The following is a 21,566-nucleotide window of genomic DNA, read 5'->3' as shown; positions in this document are numbered from 1 at the left end:
GCTGTAGAAGATATCTCAAGTACTAGATACAACAGTAATAGAGCAGATCGAGACCATCCAGGCATTTATAGTGTCACCGTGGACAGGCCGGATACGAACGATATATGAAACAGATGGAGATAAAGCCATTGACATCGCCAGCAAAGCAATAGGCATTCTAATCGCGATAAGTGCATCTGCCAGATCCGGAATGGTAGGTATGGGAGGCTATATAAGAGACACCCAAGCAGACAACAACGGGACTGATATATCTAGATACTCCATCACCCTAGGCAAACTGACGGAGCAAAATCCCTATACAGCCGAGCTAGAAGCGATAGCGGTCGCTCTAGAACGTATCTCACTGGAGACATGCCAGAGATGGATATCTATCCTTAGTAGCAACAGATCCGTACTATCAGCAATCAGTCAACCCCGTCAACAATCGGGCCAACTGACCATCCGGCGGATATATAGACTGATTCAGTTCTTACAGCAGCGAGGTAACGCGGTTAATGCAATTTAGATCCCAGGGCATGCAGACATAGACTTGCAGCGGCAAGCAAAAGCAGAAGCACGAAAATCGACAGGAACAGAACGCCTACTAGAAAAACAACCATTCCACGCTAAATCAACTACTATCAGGCTCGCCCTAGCGGTACGGAAACGAGAATGGACCCTCCCAGAGGAGGTCGGAAAATACTCAAAGGCCCTGGATATAGCTCTTCCAGGAAAACATACAAGGAACTTATACGATGGACTGAATCGGAAAGAGGCAAAGACCCTAGCCCAGCTTCGAACAGGAATGACAAGGCTTAATAGCTATCTAAATAGAATAGGCGCAGCACACTTAAACCTCTGTGTCTGCGGTCAAGCAAGCGAGACAGTGGAGCACTTTTTATTCCGCTGCACCAAATGGACAGCGATGAGAGAAGGCATGAACCAATGCACAGAGTCAAAACGGGGAAATCTGTCCTTCTTCCTGGGCGGAAAGACACGGTCAGATTCGGATCAATGGCAACCAGACATGAAGGCAGTCCACGCAGCAATCAAGTTTGCGATTACAACAGGAAGACTGAAACCGGAACCGGATTCTGAACCTGAATCCCAATCAATACAGTGAAAAGTGAAGCAATCCATCCCTTTACCCCCCTTCCCAGGTAGATCTTGCTGCAGCCGCCGAAGATAGGACGTCGCACACTTGGAGAAAATAACCTTTAAGATCATCTACTAGCCAGCACCAAGGGAACCCTTAAAATACTAACTGAAGAACCCAAATACCAAGCAGACATGGTATGAGAACAAAAATAGGGGCTGTTACGAGTTCAAGGCGAATCTATGAGAAGGATTATGTAATTAGCGCACTAGTGCCCTAAGTTAACTATAGGGTTGGTCCCCCGTCGACTGGTTTTGTGCCTCTCGACGAGGAAAAACTTGAACGGCGAATGCGTTGTCCTCAAGAGATGCCGCACTCTGTCTTATCTAAGCCTGAATAACGCTAGTCCTCTCTGTTTGTTTCTCGGACCCGTCCATCCATTCTGGTTTGGAACTGCTATAGTAGCAGTCAATCCGCAGCCTTGCACAGGTTGTGCAGATCAGCCGGACTCTGTCGCACTTTTTCCTACGCAGTCGACACGTCCAACAGGCAAATGACATAGCTAGAAACACAATATGAGGGATTTTTAGCTGTCAAGATGTGCATATCGACTAGCAAGTGAGTAAAAATGGATGGAATATTTTAAACGAGAAAGGTGGTGCCATTAAAAGAGAGCGCGCACTTTCCCAAAACGGCATAGCGCGATATCTGTACATACATCCAGAATACGTATAAGTAGAAGTTCAGGCCCTTGCTGAAGCACCGAAAATAAAATATTTCTCTTCCACAAAGACTAGACAACCAACATGCTGCTCCAACTCGTCCGTTTCACACTGGTTCCATCTCTGACTCTTGCCTCCCAGGAACTTGCACAGCTCCGTTCGCAAGTTTTCAATAATGGCGCCTCCCGTCAATATCTGAGTTACATAACATCCACCCAATCTACGTCTCTACCCAAGAAAAGGCATGAAATTTGCTGGATCATAAGTGTAACTTTTCATGGTCCTTCACATACACCAAGTCTAATATAACGTATCCTAGTGTGGCACAAGAATTTCACGATAGCCAACAAACCGGCTGCGGTTGGTCTAGATCGCATCATCCAGGACCCAGCCACAACGATGCTGTATGACTTTGAAGACTCGCAGCTGGAACAACTGACACGAGGCATCGAGGCGCCAATCTGTGAATTTGTTTCACCTCCCCAGGCTTGACCCTTCTCAATCATCAACTAACTTAGTTATGGTATGTACTGATTCCATGTACAGGCCTTTATCCGCTTGTCACCCAACGCCCCATTGACTGATCCTGCCCTGCGCGCCTCACTGCACAAGACATATACCGACTGCTATAAAATACAGGGATTCGTGGGCGGACAGTGGACATATTGCCTCAATGCCAACCAACCCGAAGGCGTCGCTCTTTCGGATGGAAACCCTCTCCTCCTCAACCAAGATAACAGGCGCCTAGCACTGTACTTCCTTGGATGGGAGAGTATAGAGGTGTGTTTTCCTTTTTCATCAAGAGATTCTCTCAGTGTTGTTGTGGATAAATGCTCACTACCTGACAACGACATAGTTACATCAACATGCATGTCTAACTCCCCTTTTCGCGGAGGAGATTGATAAATTACAGCCGTGGTTTTATAATGGTAGTGGTGCATGGTATAACAGCTTTCGGAGGTACGATCGGCAATGATATAGCAGTAGCCCTCCCCTCCCTAGTTAGACAGTCAGTCAATCAATCAATCGAGCAATTACTTCGCCCTAACCATTAGTCCATCAAATTTGATTCATTGCAGGTTAGACGTTCAATTTAGAACCCCCTAATAACATCTCCCAACCCTTCCATCCCCTCCAAAAAAGCATCATTCTCCCCCTTAACCACATCCATATCCTCCAACACATCATCCGTCCACCTCCTCACATACACAGTCCTCATCCCGACTTCCCTCGCGCCACGGGTATCATACGCATGCGCCGCAACAAGCACACACTCCTCCCCCTTGAGCTTCAAGAGGCTCAAAAGTTTCTCATAACTGTCTCTATCGGGCTTGTACACCCCCAATAATTCACTAGAAAACAGCATATCGAAACTGAGGCCCGATGAACGACACAAGTCCAATTGTAGCCGCGTTGTCCCATTAGCGTGCACAAAGATTTCATACCCCAACTCCTTGAGCCGGGTAATAGCGGGCTTGACATCTAGCCAGGCGGGCATGGAGTGCCACGCCTTTACAACCTTCTCTTTAATCTCTCTTGCATCGTGGAGGGCCTCAAAGCCAGCTTTCAAATTCGCCCATTTGTCTTCCTCCAACATCCCATCCAGCGCCCTTCGTAGGGCGAGATCGATATCTTCCGGAGGTAGATTCGCAGCTAGGCGCGCAGCATTAGAGTCGAAATAATTCTGACGCCATTGTAGCGCGAATTTGGAGCGTGTCTAGCTGGAAATGGACTGTGGGAGGGCGGCGAGGGTGCCGCTGTGCCAGTCGAGACATGTGCCCATGAAGTCGAAGAGGTTTGCTCTTATTTTGGGATTTGCCATGTTTGCCTTCTCTGGTAGGATTGGTGACTGGTTTGTGGGGGGTTCGGCTATGTTGATAGGGCCTATGAGTGAATTGATTGATGGTGAGTACTGTAGGTATGAGTTTGATGGTGCTTATATACACTATAGGCCTTGAAGGTGGGTTAGTAATAAAACTCGAATCCCGAGCGGTTCATGTCATTCGTATATCTAAATACCCATAAAGGATTCAAGACTCCAGTGTTACTTCGCACTCGTATAGGTAGGAAGATAAACATCGGTTTACATGCTGACAAATGTGGTGATATATTGCGGGGGAATCCTTTGTAGATCGTCAGGATTTGATCACGACATGGTCTATGAATCGGTGATCTTTCCGTATTGTATTACTCGTTAACTACTAGGTTATAGTTTGAGGGAGCCATTGCAGTGAGCTAATCCTGCCTGGTAGTATGACTGAAAATCAATATGTATTCAAATAATTATATATACACACTCTAATTAGAGGCAGAATAGAAGTGAAAAAAGTGTGTAAAAGAAATGAAAAGAATAATACAACAAGTCAAGATAACCAAAAAAAACCGGTGACAAGGGAAGAAAAAAAGAGAAGCGAAGTCTAATGGGATGTCGAATAAGGATGGTTTGAAGTCGGGAAAGGAAGGGTAAGGTCGTTCAGTCAACAAGCAAACCATAAACATGTTGACTGCAAGAATATATATAGTCACAGTAGAGTCGTGAATGCCATAACGTCACAGACGAGAAGAGTAAATCTATCAAATCTGGAAGGAAGAAGAGCCTGGAAGAGAAAAAGCCGTTGTGAACGGTCGATATGTGCGACAGTTGTCGTTTAGTTCTTTGAGCCGATGCCGCTGAGAAGGGCAGGGGAGAAGACAGAGGCCTTTTGGTTGTATTGGGAGAATCCGAAGTAGACCAAGGCCGAGATGATAATGAGGAGAACCAAGCGGCGGATTCCGACACCGCGGAGCGACTGGCGGGCGTTGGAAAGGAAGTTGCGAACTCCCTCGGCACCGAGCTTGTAGTAAACAAGACCCATGAGGGCGATACCGTATCCGAGAGCCTGGAGGGGGGTAACGGGGTCATGGAAGATGACCATGGATGCAACGACGAGGAGAATGTCCTTGAGGACACCGGAGAGGGTAAGGACAAGAGCGGATGTTTTTCCGATCTGATATGCATTAGATAAAAGTTCATTTGTCCAAATGCTGGGAAACAGCCGGGGAAGGTACTCACCAAGAACACAACGGCAACGTTCAGAGCAAAAGCGACAGAAGCATTGGCAACGAGGTTCCACACTCCAACGCTCCAGATGTCATTCATAGTCATCTTGGGAATTTCAAAGAACAAGGTGGCGACACCGTTCATGACGAAACATGCGGGAGCAAAGTAGTAGAGAGATACAAGGGGGTCCATCTTGAACTCGGCGGAGCTGAGAAGTCTCTGAACCATGACCAGACGGACGGACTCGAAAATGGTAGCAAAGACCTGGTCTGTCGTGAGATGTTAGAAGTGTCCCATATTCCAACGGCTCAAAAATATACATACAGATAAATCCGATAAGGCTGAACTTGATTTCACCAATCGAGGCAATAACAACACCAACGACAATGACGGAGACGTTTCCGAGAGTTTCAAGACGGACGGGGGCAACACCGAGGGCCCAGGTAGCGATAAGAGTTGCGACAGAGTTGGTTGCCTAGATCCACTCATATTAGTTGTGATCATTTCCATTGAGGAATAGCAAACAAACCTTCAACATCTGAATGAAAGAGACACTCAAGTACAGGTAGACCAAGTTACCGAAGATCAGACTCAAGCTGAAGAAAATACCAATGGGGACGATGGCACGCCTATGACAGTTAGTTCTATTCTATTCTTAATCGTGTCATGTACGAACATGTATACGCTGCGGTTCATTGGGACCTTGTGCCGAGAGTCGAGCGCAGTGGTGAATCGCGCCAGCAATTGGGTCATGATGGTCGCGAACAACAAGTGCCATGTTGTTAGGAATAGGGCTGGGAATGTCAGTCGATTGTTTTATGATGCGCATGAGGGAATACGTACGGAAACCTGAATAAATCCCAGTTAGTAAGATAGCAAATCCAAAGGCAGACTGGTCAGGGGCATACCGAATCCAGCAGTGTGGAGAATCCACTTGTTGAAGATGATAACACCGGAACTGAGGGCAATCCACGAACTGTCCACAGCATCAGCATGACACGTTACACAACATACATCGATCTCATCCCATCACATACGCGATATAGACAGCTGGATGCAGAGACGGTGCGGGTTTGGCAGCAGCAGCGGCGGCCGCGCCCTGGTTGGTGGTTGGAAGTTCAGAGGCTTTCGACATGGCGAATTCTCAACAGGAGCACAAGCACAACAAGAAAAAAAATAGATAGGTCGGAAAATAAAAAGACGGTTGCGGCAACCGGACGAAGACAAAGTTTCAAACGAGTGACTGAGTTGGGTTGATAGAAACGATAAAGACGAAGCAAGGGGGAGGTGGTCGTGAAGTCGTGGACGAGGACGTGGACGTGGACAAAGCAGGAGAAGTCCCAGGATCTCGGGTGGTTTTACCTCAGTTTGTTAGCGAAATGACAGGCCCGCTGGTCTTGGTGGACGGGAAGGCTGCTGATTGGTCGATCTGCAAACTTTATCAGGTGCTAAGCTCTTTTGAGCTGAGGAGCTAACCGGGTTGGGTATCTAATCAGGTACACCAGTGATCTGATTGGATAGACCTCCGGATAAGGATCCACGCTATCGAGTCACGTGCAGCTTCCCCTTGTTTATCTCCTCGATCTTGTAGAAGTTAGTACGGACGTAGTTAACTGCTCTTTACATCTCTACTCTGACATAGCAAGGAGCAAAGTTCATCAGACAATGATTAAGTTAGTTAGTCTCAGATTGATTTCCTAATCTAATTCTGGAATCGGCAGTCCATTGACTATCTTTGCCTTCATCCCTAATGCGCCCACAGCTGCTGTCGCCTTTGCTACTCGCATCTCCATAGCCTCCTCTTCCGTCGCAAGAATAAAGTCATATCTCAACAACTTCGTTCCAACTGCAACATCATACTGCTTCGAAATCCCCTCGTCTACTTCTTCGAGGTCCACAATCAACGAATCCTTCACACCAAAGACTGGGTCTGACGTCTCATATGGATCTCCTCGTGGATACAGCGCCGTGATGAGAGTATCGTATCCCTCCTTCTGGAACATGAAATGCACATGACCCGGTCGATTCGGATGGCGGTTAAGCACCTTCAACATTTTGCCGACGGGTCCGTCATCCGGGATGGGATATGGCACCGGCACAACCGCATTGAAGTAAAAGACACCATCTCTACTCGACCGTAGCACAGCGCGCCCATCTGGCTCCGCTCGATCCGGGTTTTGTATATCGTAGAACCCCTTTGAATCTCCTTCCCACACATCACATTGCACATCCCCGACAGTATTCCCCTTTGAATCTTTTACGGTGCATAGCACAAACAATCTCGTCGCATCCGGATCCCTATGTAACACATACCCATTCTCCGTCACCGGCGCATCATGTGTGTGGAACGGGCCCAGGACAGTCCCTTCTGTGAAATTTGATGATCGCGGATGATCAATTGAATCAACTAACATGCTTAAACCCAGAGTGTCTGAAAGTAAGATCATCTCCCCGCGTAGATCGTTGCTGATTTGCCCTATTGCGACAAGAAAATCGAGTCCGGCTGCCCATTCTTTGCTAGACAATCGAGTCTCGCGCGCAAAGGCATGCAGGTGGACAACTAGCCGTTCCATGAGGAAGCGAATGCGTGGGTCGGCGCATTGTGAGTTGATGAGATTTACGTTTTCGGTGATGTTTTCTGTTGTTAGATCTTTCATGGGAGGGATTTCGTGTGTGGCGGGTTTGGCGCGCGACATTTTGGCTGCTGTCTACCGACTCCGCGAGTGTCAATAACTTGTTTTGTTCGTCAATAAGGGGGAGGAGCCCAAGAAATACTCCGGGCATGAAGCTTATATAGGGGCCCCATCTCATATGCGGGGAAGCATGAGCTCCGGCTGGGGGAGCAGAACATCCCGTGGGGCTGCATGCTCCCCACAAGCTGAACGCAAGGAACAGCTCACTAACTATGTGGCGGCATCAATCACCTTTATTTCTTGTATCAGTTCTTCGTTGGGGTAAGAGTTCGCTCGTTTGGACACGGGAGGTCTAAGTACTCCGGCTATTATGGATTTCGGCCGGAGATAGCCATAGTCATATGAATGGCTTGCCATTAAAATCTACCTAATTGCGCCAGGGCAGTAGGCTGTCTTAAATATAAATGGCTCCGTACAGAAGAGCAACACCGGAAAATTGCCCAGGGATGAAAATCAGTAAGCATCATCATCATCATAGCCATATTTGTAATCTCCCTGGTCGTACGGACAATAACAGTCACCATCGGGCTCATCTTGTTGAGAAACCACTCATCCGCATCAGCATTCTCATTCTTGAGTCTATCATGTTCAAGTACATATCTAAAATGCTAGGTGTGTAATTTCATGATATTAGATATTATTATAACCACATGTATTTATTAGTCTAATAAGGTACCTAGGTACGGTCATGACATATTATCGCAGCTCAAACTCGTATAGTCTGCACAAGTGTGGATACAGCCCTTGAAGCCACCACAAATACGTCTTAACTTACTTTACCCACCTAATGTGCTAAGAAGGGTCCAGCTAGCGTCGTCGGCCTGAGACTGATCGTCAGGGTCTCTTACTCCTCGCCGTCACTACCGTCGCCACTACCGTCGTCCTCGTCCTCGTCGTCCTCATCCTCGTGACTCTCATAGTCATAGTAGTCGTCTTCGTCACCGTATTCATCATCTTCGTAGCTCTCATAATAATCATAGTCGTCCTTGGCATCATCAACATCTTCATCGTCGTCATCGTGTTCATCATCATCGATCATCCATTGAGAGTCAAGCGGGTCAACCAATTCAACCTCCCACCCGAGATCCCGTATTTCCTGCGCTAGGTCATAGTACTGGTCATAATCAGGAAATTGGATCTTAGTCGACTCGAGCGACGAGATTGCCCAAAGTGGTCATCTACGATACTCATCAAGTCGACAGCGTCTTCCAAATCATTTAACACGGTATGAAGTATCAAGTTAAACGTATGGAACAGGCCCACGGTCAGCTCTTTCAAGTTGGGACAGATGCTTCAAATCTTGTCGACAATTTGAGTGCTGTGTCTAGAGATAATGTGCTCTTCATCGCCGAACATACGTGGGAAGTCGGGCTTGATGCTCTCGATATATTTCGCGTTTTGACCGATTTGATCGAGAAATGATGTTACCTGTTTGGTTAAACGAGCAGGACATTGGTGTTCTTCATGGCCGAGTTCATGTGAGGTGAAGTTGAATGTGATTCGCGAATAGAATAATGAGCAAAATTCCCGGTATATGGTCTTGTTTGTGTAAAAAAGGCTGATAGGGAGTGCCTGCTCTTTTGCCCATGGGACAATTGGTTCCTGAAACATGAGCGGGTGATCATAGATCAAGTTGCGAATCTCTCCAGGGAGATCGAGGAAACCGATCATGTTGTTTGTGTGTGGGATTTGCGTAGTTGAGGTCTTACTTTCTGTATTGTCTGGATGGAAGTTGGTAAGTTATATGTTGGGCAAAAGTGTTGGTTGGACTGCCCTTTGTTTGCCAGGCCAGGCAGATGTTACCGGGCAAACCCAGCCAACTCAATCTGTTTGACCGTCGTTGTTTCATTTAGGTAATATAACAGTTCATATTCTTTTTATGCCAATAATAAACTGATTCCTTAAATAGTCCTTCTTCCATCCGTACAACATATGTTGCCATATCGTATCTTGGTATGAATTCACCACTCTCTTAAAACCCATGCACCCAGTCATCTACCTCTCTATAACTCGCTACCCTACCTATCCTCAGTTTCGTCCATTATATCCTCATATAGCCCCAAATTTGGTATTGCGAAGGTGGCCAAACCAAGGGATGGATACTTCAAGAAGCATCTGCATCACAGTCTCAGAACCACACTTTGCAGCAAGATGTAGAGATGTACCCCCTCTCAAAGCTCCTATGCGCGGGAGACTATGATCAAACTCACCGCCGTTATGAATAGTGAACCATAGCGCCCGAACTAGACAGAGCGGTTTCCTCCAACACTGTTCAACCCCGGGAATCTTACTTGCATAATATCAGCTCCATTATCAATCAACCATCTGAACATGTCATCCTGATTGCTTCTGATCGCTTCAAACAACGGTGTTCCGTGATGTTGCACCTGGCTATTGACATCCATCCCCTTCTCGTAAACGAGTATGTCAGCTAGTATTACATTCCCAGTGTGTATTAACCCATTGAGACTGTTGTCGCAGAGGAAGTCGGCAAGATATAAGATGAGTTCGGGTGACAAAGACACCAGTGCCATGCTTTTGACTGGGAATAATAATTCTGATTCAAGATTTCGCACTGGGGAAAGGCGGAATCTGAAGATTAAGCCGGATTGGGGGTATCCATCGGGTTGTGAAGAAGAGTAGAAAATGAGGATGGGATAACTCACGTTGTAAACATTTGATTCTGATTTACTGACTTGAGCGACAACGAGACACCATGCACTAGCAACCCTTTTTTCCACGTGAATATTTTATATATACGCTATGCTCTTATTCGCTGAATTTCAATGAGTGTTAGAATAGGGTTAATTCTATAAATCCATCTCCATATGTATTCGTTATTAGTGGGTATCTGACAGAGTAGTATGTATTAATTCGTTAAGAGCTAATATCGTGAGAATGATTCAATGGCAGTACATTAGCAAAACGGTCATCGCTTCCCCTCATCATCTTGTAGCTGTAGAATGCGCATCGTAACTTCCTCAAATTCCTTGCCAAACTGAAGTTTCTCCAACCACCGCTGGGGAAACTTCTCCATCCCATCCCTTGCACCAAGCAGACCCCCAGCAATAGCCCCGTTTGTATCACTATCCCCTCCCAGTCGGACCACATCTACTAGCACATCTTCAAGAGACCGTGGATCGAGTAGGGCAGCAATTGAGATCTTTAGGCTATTAAGTACGTATCCGGAAGGGGTAAATGTACCCCGGGGACCCTTGCTAGCAATCATCGCCAAAGGGAGCGTCTCACCCTCCTTGATGGCATCTGAAACCCGGGCGCAGCCCAAGTCGTCTGCTACCGTCTTTCCAATATCCACAGCTTCCTGCGGCGTCTTATCGTCGAGAAGAGCAGCAACAATCTCGTTGTATGCTGCACAAGCCACTGTGCATCTCGGGTCGTTGTGAGTGAACTCACTAATCGCTATCGACTCTTTCTGTCGTCTCTCCGCTGGTGCAAACAATGCGGTAGGAATACAGCGCATCAAACTTCCATTTCCCGCACTACCAATGCCTGAACCAGACTTGGTTGGGTCTTTTAGCCTCTTGTAGTTCTGGAAGCCCATTCTCGTAGCGTTTCCGATATCAATCGGACGCGTGCCTTTTTTGCGACCTGGCCAGTCGCCCTCGTTCCATTTGAGTGAATAATCAGCTGCTGCTTTGGCGATATCAAATTCTCTTGATGCCTGTATGCTTCCGGCCTGTTTGATCTCCTCGTAGTCTCGATAGGCTAGGAGCACTGCACGGGTGAGATCAGTATCATCCGTTGCATGACCGGCGGGCCAGTCGAGGATACCACCCCCAATGATTTCACGCAAGCCATTTGGATATTGCCTTGTGATATCTGACCAGGCCATGAACTCAAAAGTGGCGCCTAGTGAGTCACCGCAGTGGACACCCAAGAGGGCTCCCAGCGTTCTTGACGTTCGTGTGTCGTTTGATGAGGACATTGTTTACTCTTAGTTGTCGGTTCTACGGTACTTGAATTGTGAGTAACCGATGTTTATATTTCGAGCTGCGAGATAATACCTGGGTAGAATTTACAATGCAAGGCAGATTCTGATGTACTTGGAAGTTCAGCTGCACCGCCACAATGCCGGTAGACTTGCGCGTAGTACAAACAACATAGCCACGCTCGTCTCCGCACGGAGAAAAAATATCTCGGATTCCTGGATATTAGGTGCCTAAATCACGGATGTGTAAATGTTATTAGGTTTGCATGGACGCTCGTGTTGTGATGCAACAGCATGAAGTTATCAAGATGTTTAAATGGATTTTTTAACTCCCGACCAAGAAGGCTACCGGTATTCGAAGCAAGCAGAGACTAGTTAACGTCCAATTCGGAAGAAAACCTGAATAACCGTCCTCAGCATACCGGTAGTATACTAATTGAAGGCCAAGCATTTGTCCCTCGCACCCAGATAAAAACTTGTAAATGCTCGACATCTTTTTTGATGGGCTATAAGGACACATTATTTCCTCTCGTGGACCACCAATTACTTTCCTTCCTGAGATGCATCAAAATCTCCAAATGTATCGAGGTTCTCTCCGCGCAAATGCTGCAGTGGTGTTCTAAACATAACAAATCCAATGTTTGGACTCGACAATTCATAACCCATGATTCTTTGAACTTCGGGAGACCAAGATAAGACATCTTCTGTGGAGTTAGCCAAATAGGCATTTTCCTCTTGTCTATAATAACCACGGCAAAAAAAGAAGCCATGCAGGATTCGATGCTCGTTCTCGGTTATATTTGCGCCACCAGCATGATATAGACCTCCTAGCATAACCCAAGCATCGGTAACATCCATTTCAGCACATATCGCTTCTTGGGTCTTTGGTACTCTCTCCGAACTCCACAAGTGGCTTCCGGGAATTGCTAGAGTTGCTCCGTTTTCGTATGTTGTTTTTACTCCGGGGACCATGAAGTTCATCATGACATCTGATCCAATATGATATCCCGTAGCACTTTGCTCCATATGGTCAATGTGAAAATTCTTGTCGTCACGATGCAACCGTTGCGCCTTTGCGCCGGGTCCAATGTCGAAGGTCATTGCAATTGAGCAGATTGCTTTACTTGTGTATGTATGCTTTGTTTCGCCGTAAAAGTTTGATGTGGTTTTATCGACGAATGTAGCGGTTAACTTCTGCATAAGAGGATCGACGAGCCATTTTTCTCGGGCTGTCTTGCTTCTGCCGATTAGATTCGCGCATCTTCGTGTTTCCGGGGGGAATAAATCGCCCTGTGAGGTGTCAGCAGAGCGAACTCCACATGATTTCCCTATAAATTTCCCAGGACTGAGTGACTGCTAACCTCCCACGGCTTGTCGGCGTCCAGGTATGGTCTCACTTCCGCATTAGCTGCTTGGACAGTTTCAACATCTGTAAAATTCTTAATGATAACGCAACCATCTTGTACAATCGCCTGGATGATGGCTTCCTCGTTATTGCGGTCGATACGCTGAACTCCAGGCTTCACGGCCATTGTGACGTGTTTTGTTGATACGATAGGTTGAAGAAGGAAAACAAGCTGAGACGGATCTGAACTTCAATCAATATTCTCAGCTCCTTCAATGTCTAGATATAACAGAGAACGAATGACCGACTGCTTATCTCTATCAGTGGATCGCCATCGGCTACTATCGGTCTACTATTTTTACAGTACAGTATACCGGGATGCCTAGCCCTAGATAATTGATTAGGAATGTGGGGCCGGACTGTCGACAAGCTAGCTATCTCTGCCCTATCTTTGCTATCTCTACTCCTCCACCAACCCCTCGGTTGACAATATTTGAAGACAGTATCTTATGGATGTTTCTTTCACAGAAGGAGAAAGTGTCTCCGGAGCTGATTAGCGCACTGTGTCTACTAGAGAAATGTTCGCGCAGACCAAAGGCGAAAGCTCCTGCTCCAATTGCCGCGCCAAGAAGGTCCGTTGTGACCGAATCAGGCCAAAATGTTCATCCTGTAGGAAAAGTGGCCTAGAATGCCTCGCCCCAGAGCCCCGACCCCGCATACTGTGGATGAGGCCAAAGACGGCAGAGGCATTCAAGCGAGGCGACGTCCACGAGGAGACTGAGACATATGCCAGACGTCGGCCGTTATTCAAAGGTACATGATACTATGCTCTTTTACTTTGATAGTGCTTCTGTTCAAAGGCCTGTAGAGATCATTTCAAGATACCGTTAGCTGACTTACTGTGACTCAGCCAACCAGCAAGCTCAAAATGCGGCTGACCTTCTTGAACTCGTTTCACAAGCACCAATTGAAGTGATGCTGGAGTCTATCGACCGAAAAGAAGCAGCTGTGGAACTGGGTGGGGTTATTCGCAACGGGCCTTTTCAAATGTTCAGGGGCCGTACATTGGGATCATCAAACTCGATAGACTTCATTCAGGATGATCAATCAAGTCCTATTCATATGGAATCGTGGAGTACTCCGGTCCCTGATCTTGATGAAATTGATAGGTATATACTCCAAACGAGCACGGATAGAACACACTCGCCAACGGCAACACCACAAGAAGTTGGATTGCAATTTCAAACCGTCATCAATGATAGTCTTCCCCTCGACAAAGGATCGTCAGGCATCAGCTCCGACTTTCCATCATTTATACCAAGTCATATACCGCCAGAAATATCGCCGGAATGCGCGACAGACCTCAAAGATATTGACATGTCCACAGTAAAATTGCTCCTGGATTATTATCAAAACACATTAGTTCCACGTCTCACCCCTGCAGAAGTTCCATACAAAAGCCCCTGGAAAACTCTATACATTCCGAACATTCTCAGTGCTGTCGGGGACGTCGTATTAAGTGGCAATGGAAGCAACGCGAAAATGTCCCTCATGTTCGCTGCTCTTGCTATTAGTGCCTTCAACCTCGATGGCCTTGATAGATCTACAGGTGATGAAAGTGCAATTCAAGCAAGAGATTGGCGTAAACTAGGTCGAATATATCGAGAAAGAGCAACCAAGAGACTGAAGTCTTCATTGCTCGTACTTTCGACCGTACAGACAAAGAAAGAGAAGTACAAGGATATCCTCATGTCAATGTTGAGCATGATTACCATTTGCGTAAGTAGACCTTGATTATCAATCATTAATTATGGAACCACTGATACCTTTTTTCGTCCGGTCTAGGTGGTCAGTGGCGACATGGAAAATGCGGCACATTACTTGCGTGATCTCGGTCAATACATCAGTATTTATGGCATGCCAAAGCTGTTCAAGTCTCGCAAAGTCCAAATGCTGCATAGTATTTATCTTTACCTATGCATATTAACCAGGTGCCCTGATACTCAAGCGCAAGGGTTTGCCATTATGTCGACCCATGGACCCAACCAGGACGTAGCACTGTCATCTCAACAACCTCCGACATGGGATATACTGGTGCAGTGCTCACCGGATGAGCAATTGAATGACCAAGTGCTAGCAGCCGAAATGTTATACTTTCCGAAATCTATCTTTGAACAGATATATTCAATCCCTGAATCGTTGTTCAAACTAATCCTGCAAACGACGCAGCTGGCGGGTGAAGTCGCAAAGATATCCTCTCGCGACAAATTAATACTGGGTGGCGATGAGTTGCTGGCAAGCAAGATAAAAGACCTCGAAGGCAAAATCTGCAGCTGGGATTACAATGACGTTGTCGGTGTGCAACCAATTCATCGACCTCCCAAGGAGCAATTCCCACATCATTTCGTACAAGCGATGTATGCGGCTCTGATGATATATTTCTATCGAGGTGTTAGAGACTTGCATATTGCTGCAGTACAGCCATACGTTGAGCAAACCATTTATCATCTTATGGAATTTGACAAAATGAAAGAACCGTATAATGACAGGTCGTCGAATACTTGTTGGCCTGGGTTTATTGCGGGATGTGAAGCCACTCAAATCAAGACACGGAATCAAATTGATGCCTGGATGGAACGCTCCGCGCAAGATAGCGGTTTCCGTATGTTTTCAGTTGCTCGTCGTGCGATACAGAAAGTATGGAATGCGAGGAGTCAGTCGAGGAATCAGAATCTTTCTTGGAATGGTATTCTGAAAGACTGTAGTGACTTGAGGGTCCTAGTATTGACATAATATGATATATTTTCATTGAAATTAAAGTTGTTCGTAGTGTTCTACCACGATATGAGATATTTGTTTGAAATTGTAATCTCGGGAATTGCCCACTATAAAACTACCCAGGTAGGTCGGCAAAATATACGAATATTCCTTCTTGATGTGACCTTCTCCCATTTACCCTGTGTTATGACTCGCTCAGTGACGTTATCAAACATTCCTTCACAGACGCTTCAGGCCATTTTATATCCATCATGTGAAATGGCGGACTCATACTGTAGGTAAATCTGAAACTCTGCATAGAGACTATCCTGTAGGGGGGTTAGTCCATTATTTCCAACGAATCCGGGCTAATCTCTCCTCAAAATAAGACAATAACGTTACTCACAGGATGGCTTGTATTATCAAACGTGTATTTGGCAGCTTCATCATCGATATAAATTTTCTTTCGTCCAGATGCAGCAGCAGCGTCCGCTGCAAGTTGAATTTGACAGCTCTTTTCCATGAGCATAAACAAATATGCCGCTTCATCCACCGTCTCACCCACGGTCAATAAACCATGGTTTCTCAATATCAATCCCTTGCCTTCCTTGCCGAGGCTGTCCGCCAATGCGGTAGACTCATCTTCATTAAAGACTATACCGCCAAATTTGCGGTATACCTGTTGAGCATTGCCATAAAACATGGCCACGTCCTGATTCAGCATTTCCAAGGGCTCAGCAAAAGCCGACCAGGCTTTGCCATAGACGCTGTGAAAGTGGCAGGCCGCATTTACGTCCGGTCGAGCGCGATGGAGAGCACTGTGAATCAAGAATCCGGCAGCGTTTGCTGGCCGACTAGTATTCCCGCCCACTGCGACGCCTTGTTCATTGACAAGGATCATATCTGAAGGATTCACTAGAGCGAAATGAATGCCGAGGCTAGGCAAGATACATCAGCACATTCTCCATGCCCAGTTTTGCCATGGTTCTCTCACGGATTTGTCCAGAACTTATCAGGAAATTCCGGGTCCCGAAGTGAGATGTGACCGGCCATTCCCTCCACAAATCCGGCCCTGGCAAAGACTCGAAACGCTCCGGCCATATGATTGAGCATAAATTGTCTTTGAACTTCGACATCTGTAAAGCTTGGAACACCAGGGATCGGAACTCCTTGGGAGAGTTTTTCTAATGGAGTCGCCTTCTTGTTCGCCAGGGCATCGGACACTGCGGTCTCATCGTATGAAGGAGCCATCTTTGAATATGTTGAAGGAAATCCGGATGTCGATATTGTATGCGTTTTGGATGCTGTACTTAATATCTACACATTTCTCGATTTCCATATACATCCAAGTATTCAAGAAGTATACATTGGGCTCCACATTCCCAAGCCTTGGCGGGGTTGAAATCTTAACTGCGTCCTATCTCTCTGAAAGAGGCAGGTTAAGGCCGAGTGATTTCGATTGGCTGATGTGGATACTTCCAAGAATGATATCAGATAACGACGATCAAGAATGGCGACAAGAAGATAAACATCTAAAGATAACTAGATAAAGCTGATAAACCAGTGACAAAATAACGCGTATATAATTCGTAGATTCGTAAGCATGTCATGAGCAAGTCTATTGACTGTCTGCGAGTACATGCTATCCCTTTTCGACCAATACTCCCCTTGTGAGAAACTAATACGCGTTCTCGCATGAATAATACCACAATGGAGGAGGGCATGGTCACTTATCCACGTGGTGTCGAGAAAGTTGAAAAACAGACGCATGCATTGCAGCAAAAGATCAGCGTTGAGGAGGGCCACGGCACTTCTGAAGAATTGGGAGACTTTCACCGATCCTTCACACCCAGACAGGTTCATGTAAGTACATCTTCTAACATGCCCTATTTTGGTGGTCATATGCCTGACTCACCACCGCGCGATGATTACAGGTAATCTCCCTCGGTTCAAGCGTAGGCAGCGGCCTATTCATCGCCACGGGTAAAGCCCTCGCCGATGCAGGCCCTGCTAGCATGTTAATTGCCTATTGTATGGTCTGCATCGGCATCTGGGGCAATCTTCAGACTTTGACGGAAATGACCATTGCTTTCCCAACTTCGGGCAATTACATCGACTATGCTGGCCGATGGGTAGATCCTGCGTTAGCATTTGGTGCTGGGTTTGCTGAATGGCTTGGTATGATTTGTTTCAATTCGCTAATCGAGGCCATTGTGATGTCAAACTAACCTGAGTATCTAGGCTGGACGGCTGTCGTGGCCTCCGAGGCCACTTTCTGCGTCGTCTTGATAAATTATTGGGCCAAAGATTCTGTTCCGGAGGCTGCTTTGTGTAGGTCCTTTCTTTCTTATTGTTTTCCGTGGGTGAGACTAATTCCTGGGAATCCCATCAGTAACCATCTTCCTAATCGGCTGCCTCTCCGTATTCCTGTTACCAAACCGCTTCTTTGCTTGGCTTGAATACTTTGGATCTTTAGTCAAGGCATTTTTGTTTATATTTATCATCATCATATCCGTGGCTATCATCGCCGGTGCTGGCCCTACTGGCAAAGTCGTGGATGGAAGCAATTGGACTAACTTGCCAGCATTCAAACATGGTTTTGGAGTATGTATCATCCCTGACACCTGTCTTATGTCACACTAATGTCATGTTAGGGCTTCTCCAATGCCGCACTCCTCGCAATCTGGGCCGTCGGCGATCAAGTCTTCATCGGCGTCATGGGCGGAGAAGCCAAATCACCACGCTTCTCCATGGCTCACGCAGCCAACTTGATCCCATGGCGAACAGCCGTGTTCTATCTAGTGTGCATTATCTTTGTTGCAACACTTGTCCCGTCGGACGATCCAAACCTACTTGGTGGTTCCGGCGTTACCAGCTCGCCATTCGTGATTGCTGTTCAAAACGCCGGTATCAAGGGCGTGCCAGACTTTATGAATGCCTGCATGCTTGTGGGCATTTTGGCAATTGCGTTGGAGAGCATCTATCTGCCTTCCAGAGTATTGCGAACGATGGCTGTCCAGAAGTTGCTCCCTGGATTCATTGCCAGGGTAGATTCAAAAGGTAGACCTCGATGGGCATTGGCGATTACTGCTCTTTTTGCCACGGCGTTTACTTATATGAGTCTGAGTGGTGAGTCGTCCATTTTCAGTCATCAAGATTATGTAAATACGTTGCTGACTGGAAATAGCAAACGGATTTGAGGTCCTCACCTGGTTGATCTCAATCACAAGCGCCTCGTTTTTCATCAATTGGGCCATTATTGGCTTCACATCATTCCGCTTCCACGCTGCTCTTAGAGCACAGAAAATGCAGATATTCAAAGAACAATACGGGTGGAGATCAACATTGTGGCCTTTGGCACCTATTGTAGTCTTGACCGTTTCCGCCGTATTGCTGATCTGTCTACTTTATGCTAGTTGCGCTCCATTAGTAAGTGTTATCCCATTTCGTGACACCTTGAAACGCTTCTAATTTACGAATAGAGAGGTGGAGGTTTTACAGCGTACAATTTTTTCTCGTATACCATTGGTCTCCTCGTTATTGTTATTTTCACGCTGGCATACAAGATCATACTACGCACAAAATGGCAAGATCCCATGACGGCGGATCTGGTTACTGGTCGCCGAGAGCTTACGACAGAAGAGATTCAGCAGTTGGACGCTTACTACAGTAGACCAATGTGGCGGAGACTTTGTGAGTATATGCGATTGTGGTAGATGCTGTTGTATTCAGACAGTCTTCTGTACTTGGACTTGGCTATCCAGTCAGATACATGGCAATAGGACCCGATCCCTCTTTACTTGATTCAATTGATACAACAACTCAACATAAACTTGCCGCTATATGCTCATTTCAGTAGGACAAAATCAAGGTCTTCAGTATTACATGAATGAAAGTAGGAATTAAGTCACTTTGGTAGTATGTTTATATCTATGGTTGTATGAGTGGCTGCAAACTCTTAATATAACCGTGGTATCATAGCCTAGATTCAACTACAGAATCCATCTCCAACTCCTTTAGAACTTCATTTGCCCCATTTACGCCCAATATTGAGTATATTGATACATCCGAAGGCGATTCGTACCGTTAATCCATGCTGCCCCCAGCTCTACACATCTCCCGGTTTCGAGATGAGCAGCTAACGTCTTTCCGCCGACACAGTCACAAGCGTCGAGAATGCAGACGGAGCGGCTGACGGAATGGAGGGTTGAGGCCGCTTACGCCTACGTCTACCATTATTACGTCGTACATGTTTGTTTGTATAGATCTGTTTGTCACAAAAGTACTGAAGTTATCAGGATTCGCAAGAGAGACTTATCTCCGGGATATTTAACCGCTTTCGTATACTTTTTGCTTGGGTTATTATCTAGAAATTATGAATTTTATCTTATCTACACTGAAAGCTCCCCTGATGTCGAATATATATACCCACGGAGCGGTGATAACTGGGCAGATAGCATCTATCTCCACAGGCCGGAGAGACTGGGTGACCCTGCAAAATATATCAATCATCCACAGATTTAACTAATGATCGTCCCATTTGTAGGTAGGACGATGCATATCTTGGCGATTCAGCCACAAGTCCTTACCGGTATCGTTATCGCAAACCCATGTCTCTCCTCTTCCAGAAACCCTTGCCGCTTTGGGCATTCCTTTTGGGAAGGCATGGCCGAACCGTAGATTATTACAAGGAATGAATACATTATAAGCGACAAGCATACATCGTCATAACACACAGAAAGGGCACTCTCAAACAATCGAACTAGAACATGTCTCAAAAAGTAGAGATTCTTCTCGTTGGTAGTGGCGGCGTCGGCACCATCGCCGCGCTGAATCTCGAGAAGGGAGGATTAGCTAGCGTTACAGCTGTTCTTCGGTCAAACTACGACAAAGTGGTAAACGATGGGTTTCATATAAAGTCCTGCGATCATGGTGAAATTCAGAATTGGAGGCCGTCTAAAGGTTTGCTAAATCCAAAGTTGGATGCAAACCCATTCGCTAACAAGTAAATAGTCGTTAATAAAATCCCATCAAAGGAAGAACAACAGTTCGACTATGTCGTGGTAACGACCAAAAACATCGCAGACCACCACCCAACATGCGCCGAGCTCATCGAGTCCGCAGTAACTCCAGGCCATACAACCATCGTCCTCATCCAGAACGGATTGAACATCGAGAAACCATTCCTCGAAAAATTCCCTCAAAACACATGTCTATCAGGGATCAGTCTCATAGGATCCCACGAAACAAGCACAGCGGTCATTGACCACGAAGACCCCGATCGACTCGTCATCGGTGCTTTCTCAAACCCGAACGTTCCTCAAGAAAAACAAGACCAGATCGCGCGGGAATTCGTCAAAATATATTCCGCCGGCGGCAAGACGGACTGCACCTTTGAGCCAGACGTACCATTCTACCGCTGGCAGAAGCTAGTTTACAACGCATGCCTGAACCCTATATGCGCAATTACGGGTCTTGACTCGGGGACGATCCGACTTGCCGACGACGCCGTCGCGACCCTTGTTCGACCAGCCATGGACGAGATAGTAGCGGCCGCAAAAGCATGCGGGGTTAACCTACCGGATGGCGTCGCAGAGCGGATGATAAATATTGATCCGTTGACTATGTATTTGCGACCTAGTATGGCGGAGGATGTACTCAAAGTAAATACCGCACCTTTTCCAATCCTGAAATATTGTACGAGGCTGATCAATTGCTGTATAGGGAAATCTGATCGAATTCGAGAATATCGTCGGAGCACCGTTACATGAGGGGACGTCTCGCGGGGTCTCGATGCCGACGCAGACGTTTTTGTACCATACACTCAAGACGATGCAGTGGCGTCTGAAGGTGCAGAAGGGCGTAATTAAGATTCCTCCGAAGGGATCTGATTATCCACGACCTGGATGTACATAGCGATATCTATCTATCTAGTCTCGCATCCATTGAGCGTGTTAGAAAGGACAAATCCTGGCAGACGTGCCA

At 46.4% G+C, this 21,566-nt stretch overlaps 11 protein-coding genes across 11 annotated transcripts; 4 read left to right on the top strand and 7 right to left on the bottom strand.

Annotated features, from left to right (window-relative positions):
- Positions 1 to 1,881: 1,881 nt before the first annotated feature.
- Positions 1,882 to 2,773, top strand: EYB26_006626 (uncharacterized protein; the record flags this gene model as incomplete). The annotated part of the gene is made up of 4 exons (XM_054265902.1): positions 1,882 to 1,954; positions 2,117 to 2,268; positions 2,344 to 2,577; positions 2,654 to 2,773. The coding sequence occupies 4 exons, from the start codon at positions 1,882 to 1,884 to the stop codon at positions 2,771 to 2,773; spliced, it is 579 nt and encodes a 192-aa protein (XP_054121877.1).
- A 117-nt stretch (positions 2,774 to 2,890) lies between these two features.
- Positions 2,891 to 3,619, bottom strand: EYB26_006625 (uncharacterized protein; the record flags this gene model as incomplete). Its single annotated transcript, XM_054265901.1, has 2 exons — positions 2,891 to 3,450; positions 3,571 to 3,619. The coding sequence occupies 2 exons, from the start codon at positions 3,617 to 3,619 to the stop codon at positions 2,891 to 2,893; spliced, it is 609 nt and encodes a 202-aa protein (XP_054121876.1).
- An 826-nt stretch (positions 3,620 to 4,445) lies between these two features.
- EYB26_006624 (uncharacterized protein) lies at positions 4,446 to 5,972 on the bottom strand (the record flags this gene model as incomplete). The annotated part of the gene is made up of 8 exons (XM_054265900.1): positions 4,446 to 4,784; positions 4,850 to 5,106; positions 5,162 to 5,312; positions 5,367 to 5,466; positions 5,514 to 5,631; positions 5,681 to 5,686; positions 5,746 to 5,813; positions 5,875 to 5,972. The coding sequence occupies 8 exons, from the start codon at positions 5,970 to 5,972 to the stop codon at positions 4,446 to 4,448; spliced, it is 1,137 nt and encodes a 378-aa protein (XP_054121875.1).
- Positions 5,973 to 6,534: 562 nt separating this feature from the next.
- On the bottom strand, positions 6,535 to 7,533 carry EYB26_006623 (uncharacterized protein; the record flags this gene model as incomplete). Its single annotated transcript, XM_054265899.1, has 1 exon — positions 6,535 to 7,533. One exon carries the CDS (start codon positions 7,531 to 7,533, stop codon positions 6,535 to 6,537), a length of 999 nt encoding a protein of 332 aa, XP_054121874.1.
- An 841-nt stretch (positions 7,534 to 8,374) lies between these two features.
- On the bottom strand, positions 8,375 to 9,201 carry EYB26_006622 (uncharacterized protein; the record flags this gene model as incomplete). The annotated part of the gene is made up of 2 exons (XM_054265898.1): positions 8,375 to 8,631; positions 8,889 to 9,201. 2 exons carry the CDS (start codon positions 9,199 to 9,201, stop codon positions 8,375 to 8,377), a joined length of 570 nt encoding a protein of 189 aa, XP_054121873.1.
- Positions 9,202 to 10,459: 1,258 nt separating this feature from the next.
- On the bottom strand, positions 10,460 to 11,476 carry EYB26_006621 (uncharacterized protein; the record flags this gene model as incomplete). Its single annotated transcript, XM_054265897.1, has 1 exon — positions 10,460 to 11,476. One exon carries the CDS (start codon positions 11,474 to 11,476, stop codon positions 10,460 to 10,462), a length of 1,017 nt encoding a protein of 338 aa, XP_054121872.1.
- Positions 11,477 to 12,022: 546 nt separating this feature from the next.
- Positions 12,023 to 13,011, bottom strand: EYB26_006620 (uncharacterized protein; the record flags this gene model as incomplete). The annotated part of the gene is made up of 2 exons (XM_054265896.1): positions 12,023 to 12,769; positions 12,841 to 13,011. 2 exons carry the CDS (start codon positions 13,009 to 13,011, stop codon positions 12,023 to 12,025), a joined length of 918 nt encoding a protein of 305 aa, XP_054121871.1.
- A 391-nt stretch (positions 13,012 to 13,402) lies between these two features.
- On the top strand, positions 13,403 to 15,617 carry EYB26_006619 (uncharacterized protein; the record flags this gene model as incomplete). Its single annotated transcript, XM_054265895.1, has 3 exons — positions 13,403 to 13,637; positions 13,735 to 14,603; positions 14,670 to 15,617. 3 exons carry the CDS (start codon positions 13,403 to 13,405, stop codon positions 15,615 to 15,617), a joined length of 2,052 nt encoding a protein of 683 aa, XP_054121870.1.
- A 215-nt stretch (positions 15,618 to 15,832) lies between these two features.
- Positions 15,833 to 16,832, bottom strand: EYB26_006618 (uncharacterized protein; the record flags this gene model as incomplete). The annotated part of the gene is made up of 3 exons (XM_054265894.1): positions 15,833 to 15,910; positions 15,988 to 16,519; positions 16,576 to 16,832. The coding sequence occupies 3 exons, from the start codon at positions 16,830 to 16,832 to the stop codon at positions 15,833 to 15,835; spliced, it is 867 nt and encodes a 288-aa protein (XP_054121869.1).
- Positions 16,833 to 17,291: 459 nt separating this feature from the next.
- On the top strand, positions 17,292 to 19,297 carry EYB26_006617 (uncharacterized protein; the record flags this gene model as incomplete). Its single annotated transcript, XM_054265893.1, has 7 exons — positions 17,292 to 17,444; positions 17,516 to 17,759; positions 17,823 to 17,912; positions 17,974 to 18,185; positions 18,236 to 18,710; positions 18,769 to 19,010; positions 19,064 to 19,297. The coding sequence occupies 7 exons, from the start codon at positions 17,292 to 17,294 to the stop codon at positions 19,295 to 19,297; spliced, it is 1,650 nt and encodes a 549-aa protein (XP_054121868.1).
- Positions 19,298 to 20,350: 1,053 nt separating this feature from the next.
- EYB26_006616 (uncharacterized protein) lies at positions 20,351 to 21,497 on the top strand (the record flags this gene model as incomplete). The annotated part of the gene is made up of 3 exons (XM_054265892.1): positions 20,351 to 20,543; positions 20,595 to 21,244; positions 21,306 to 21,497. The coding sequence occupies 3 exons, from the start codon at positions 20,351 to 20,353 to the stop codon at positions 21,495 to 21,497; spliced, it is 1,035 nt and encodes a 344-aa protein (XP_054121867.1).
- Positions 21,498 to 21,566: the final 69 nt, after the last annotated feature.

The sequence above is a fragment of the Talaromyces marneffei genome, chromosome 5 (genome assembly GCF_009556855.1).
Source record: "Talaromyces marneffei chromosome 5, complete sequence".
NCBI classification, from domain to species: domain Eukaryota; kingdom Fungi; phylum Ascomycota; class Eurotiomycetes; order Eurotiales; family Trichocomaceae; genus Talaromyces; species Talaromyces marneffei.
Note: the sequence above shows the minus strand (reverse complement) of the source record. Positions and strands in the feature narration are given on the sequence as shown.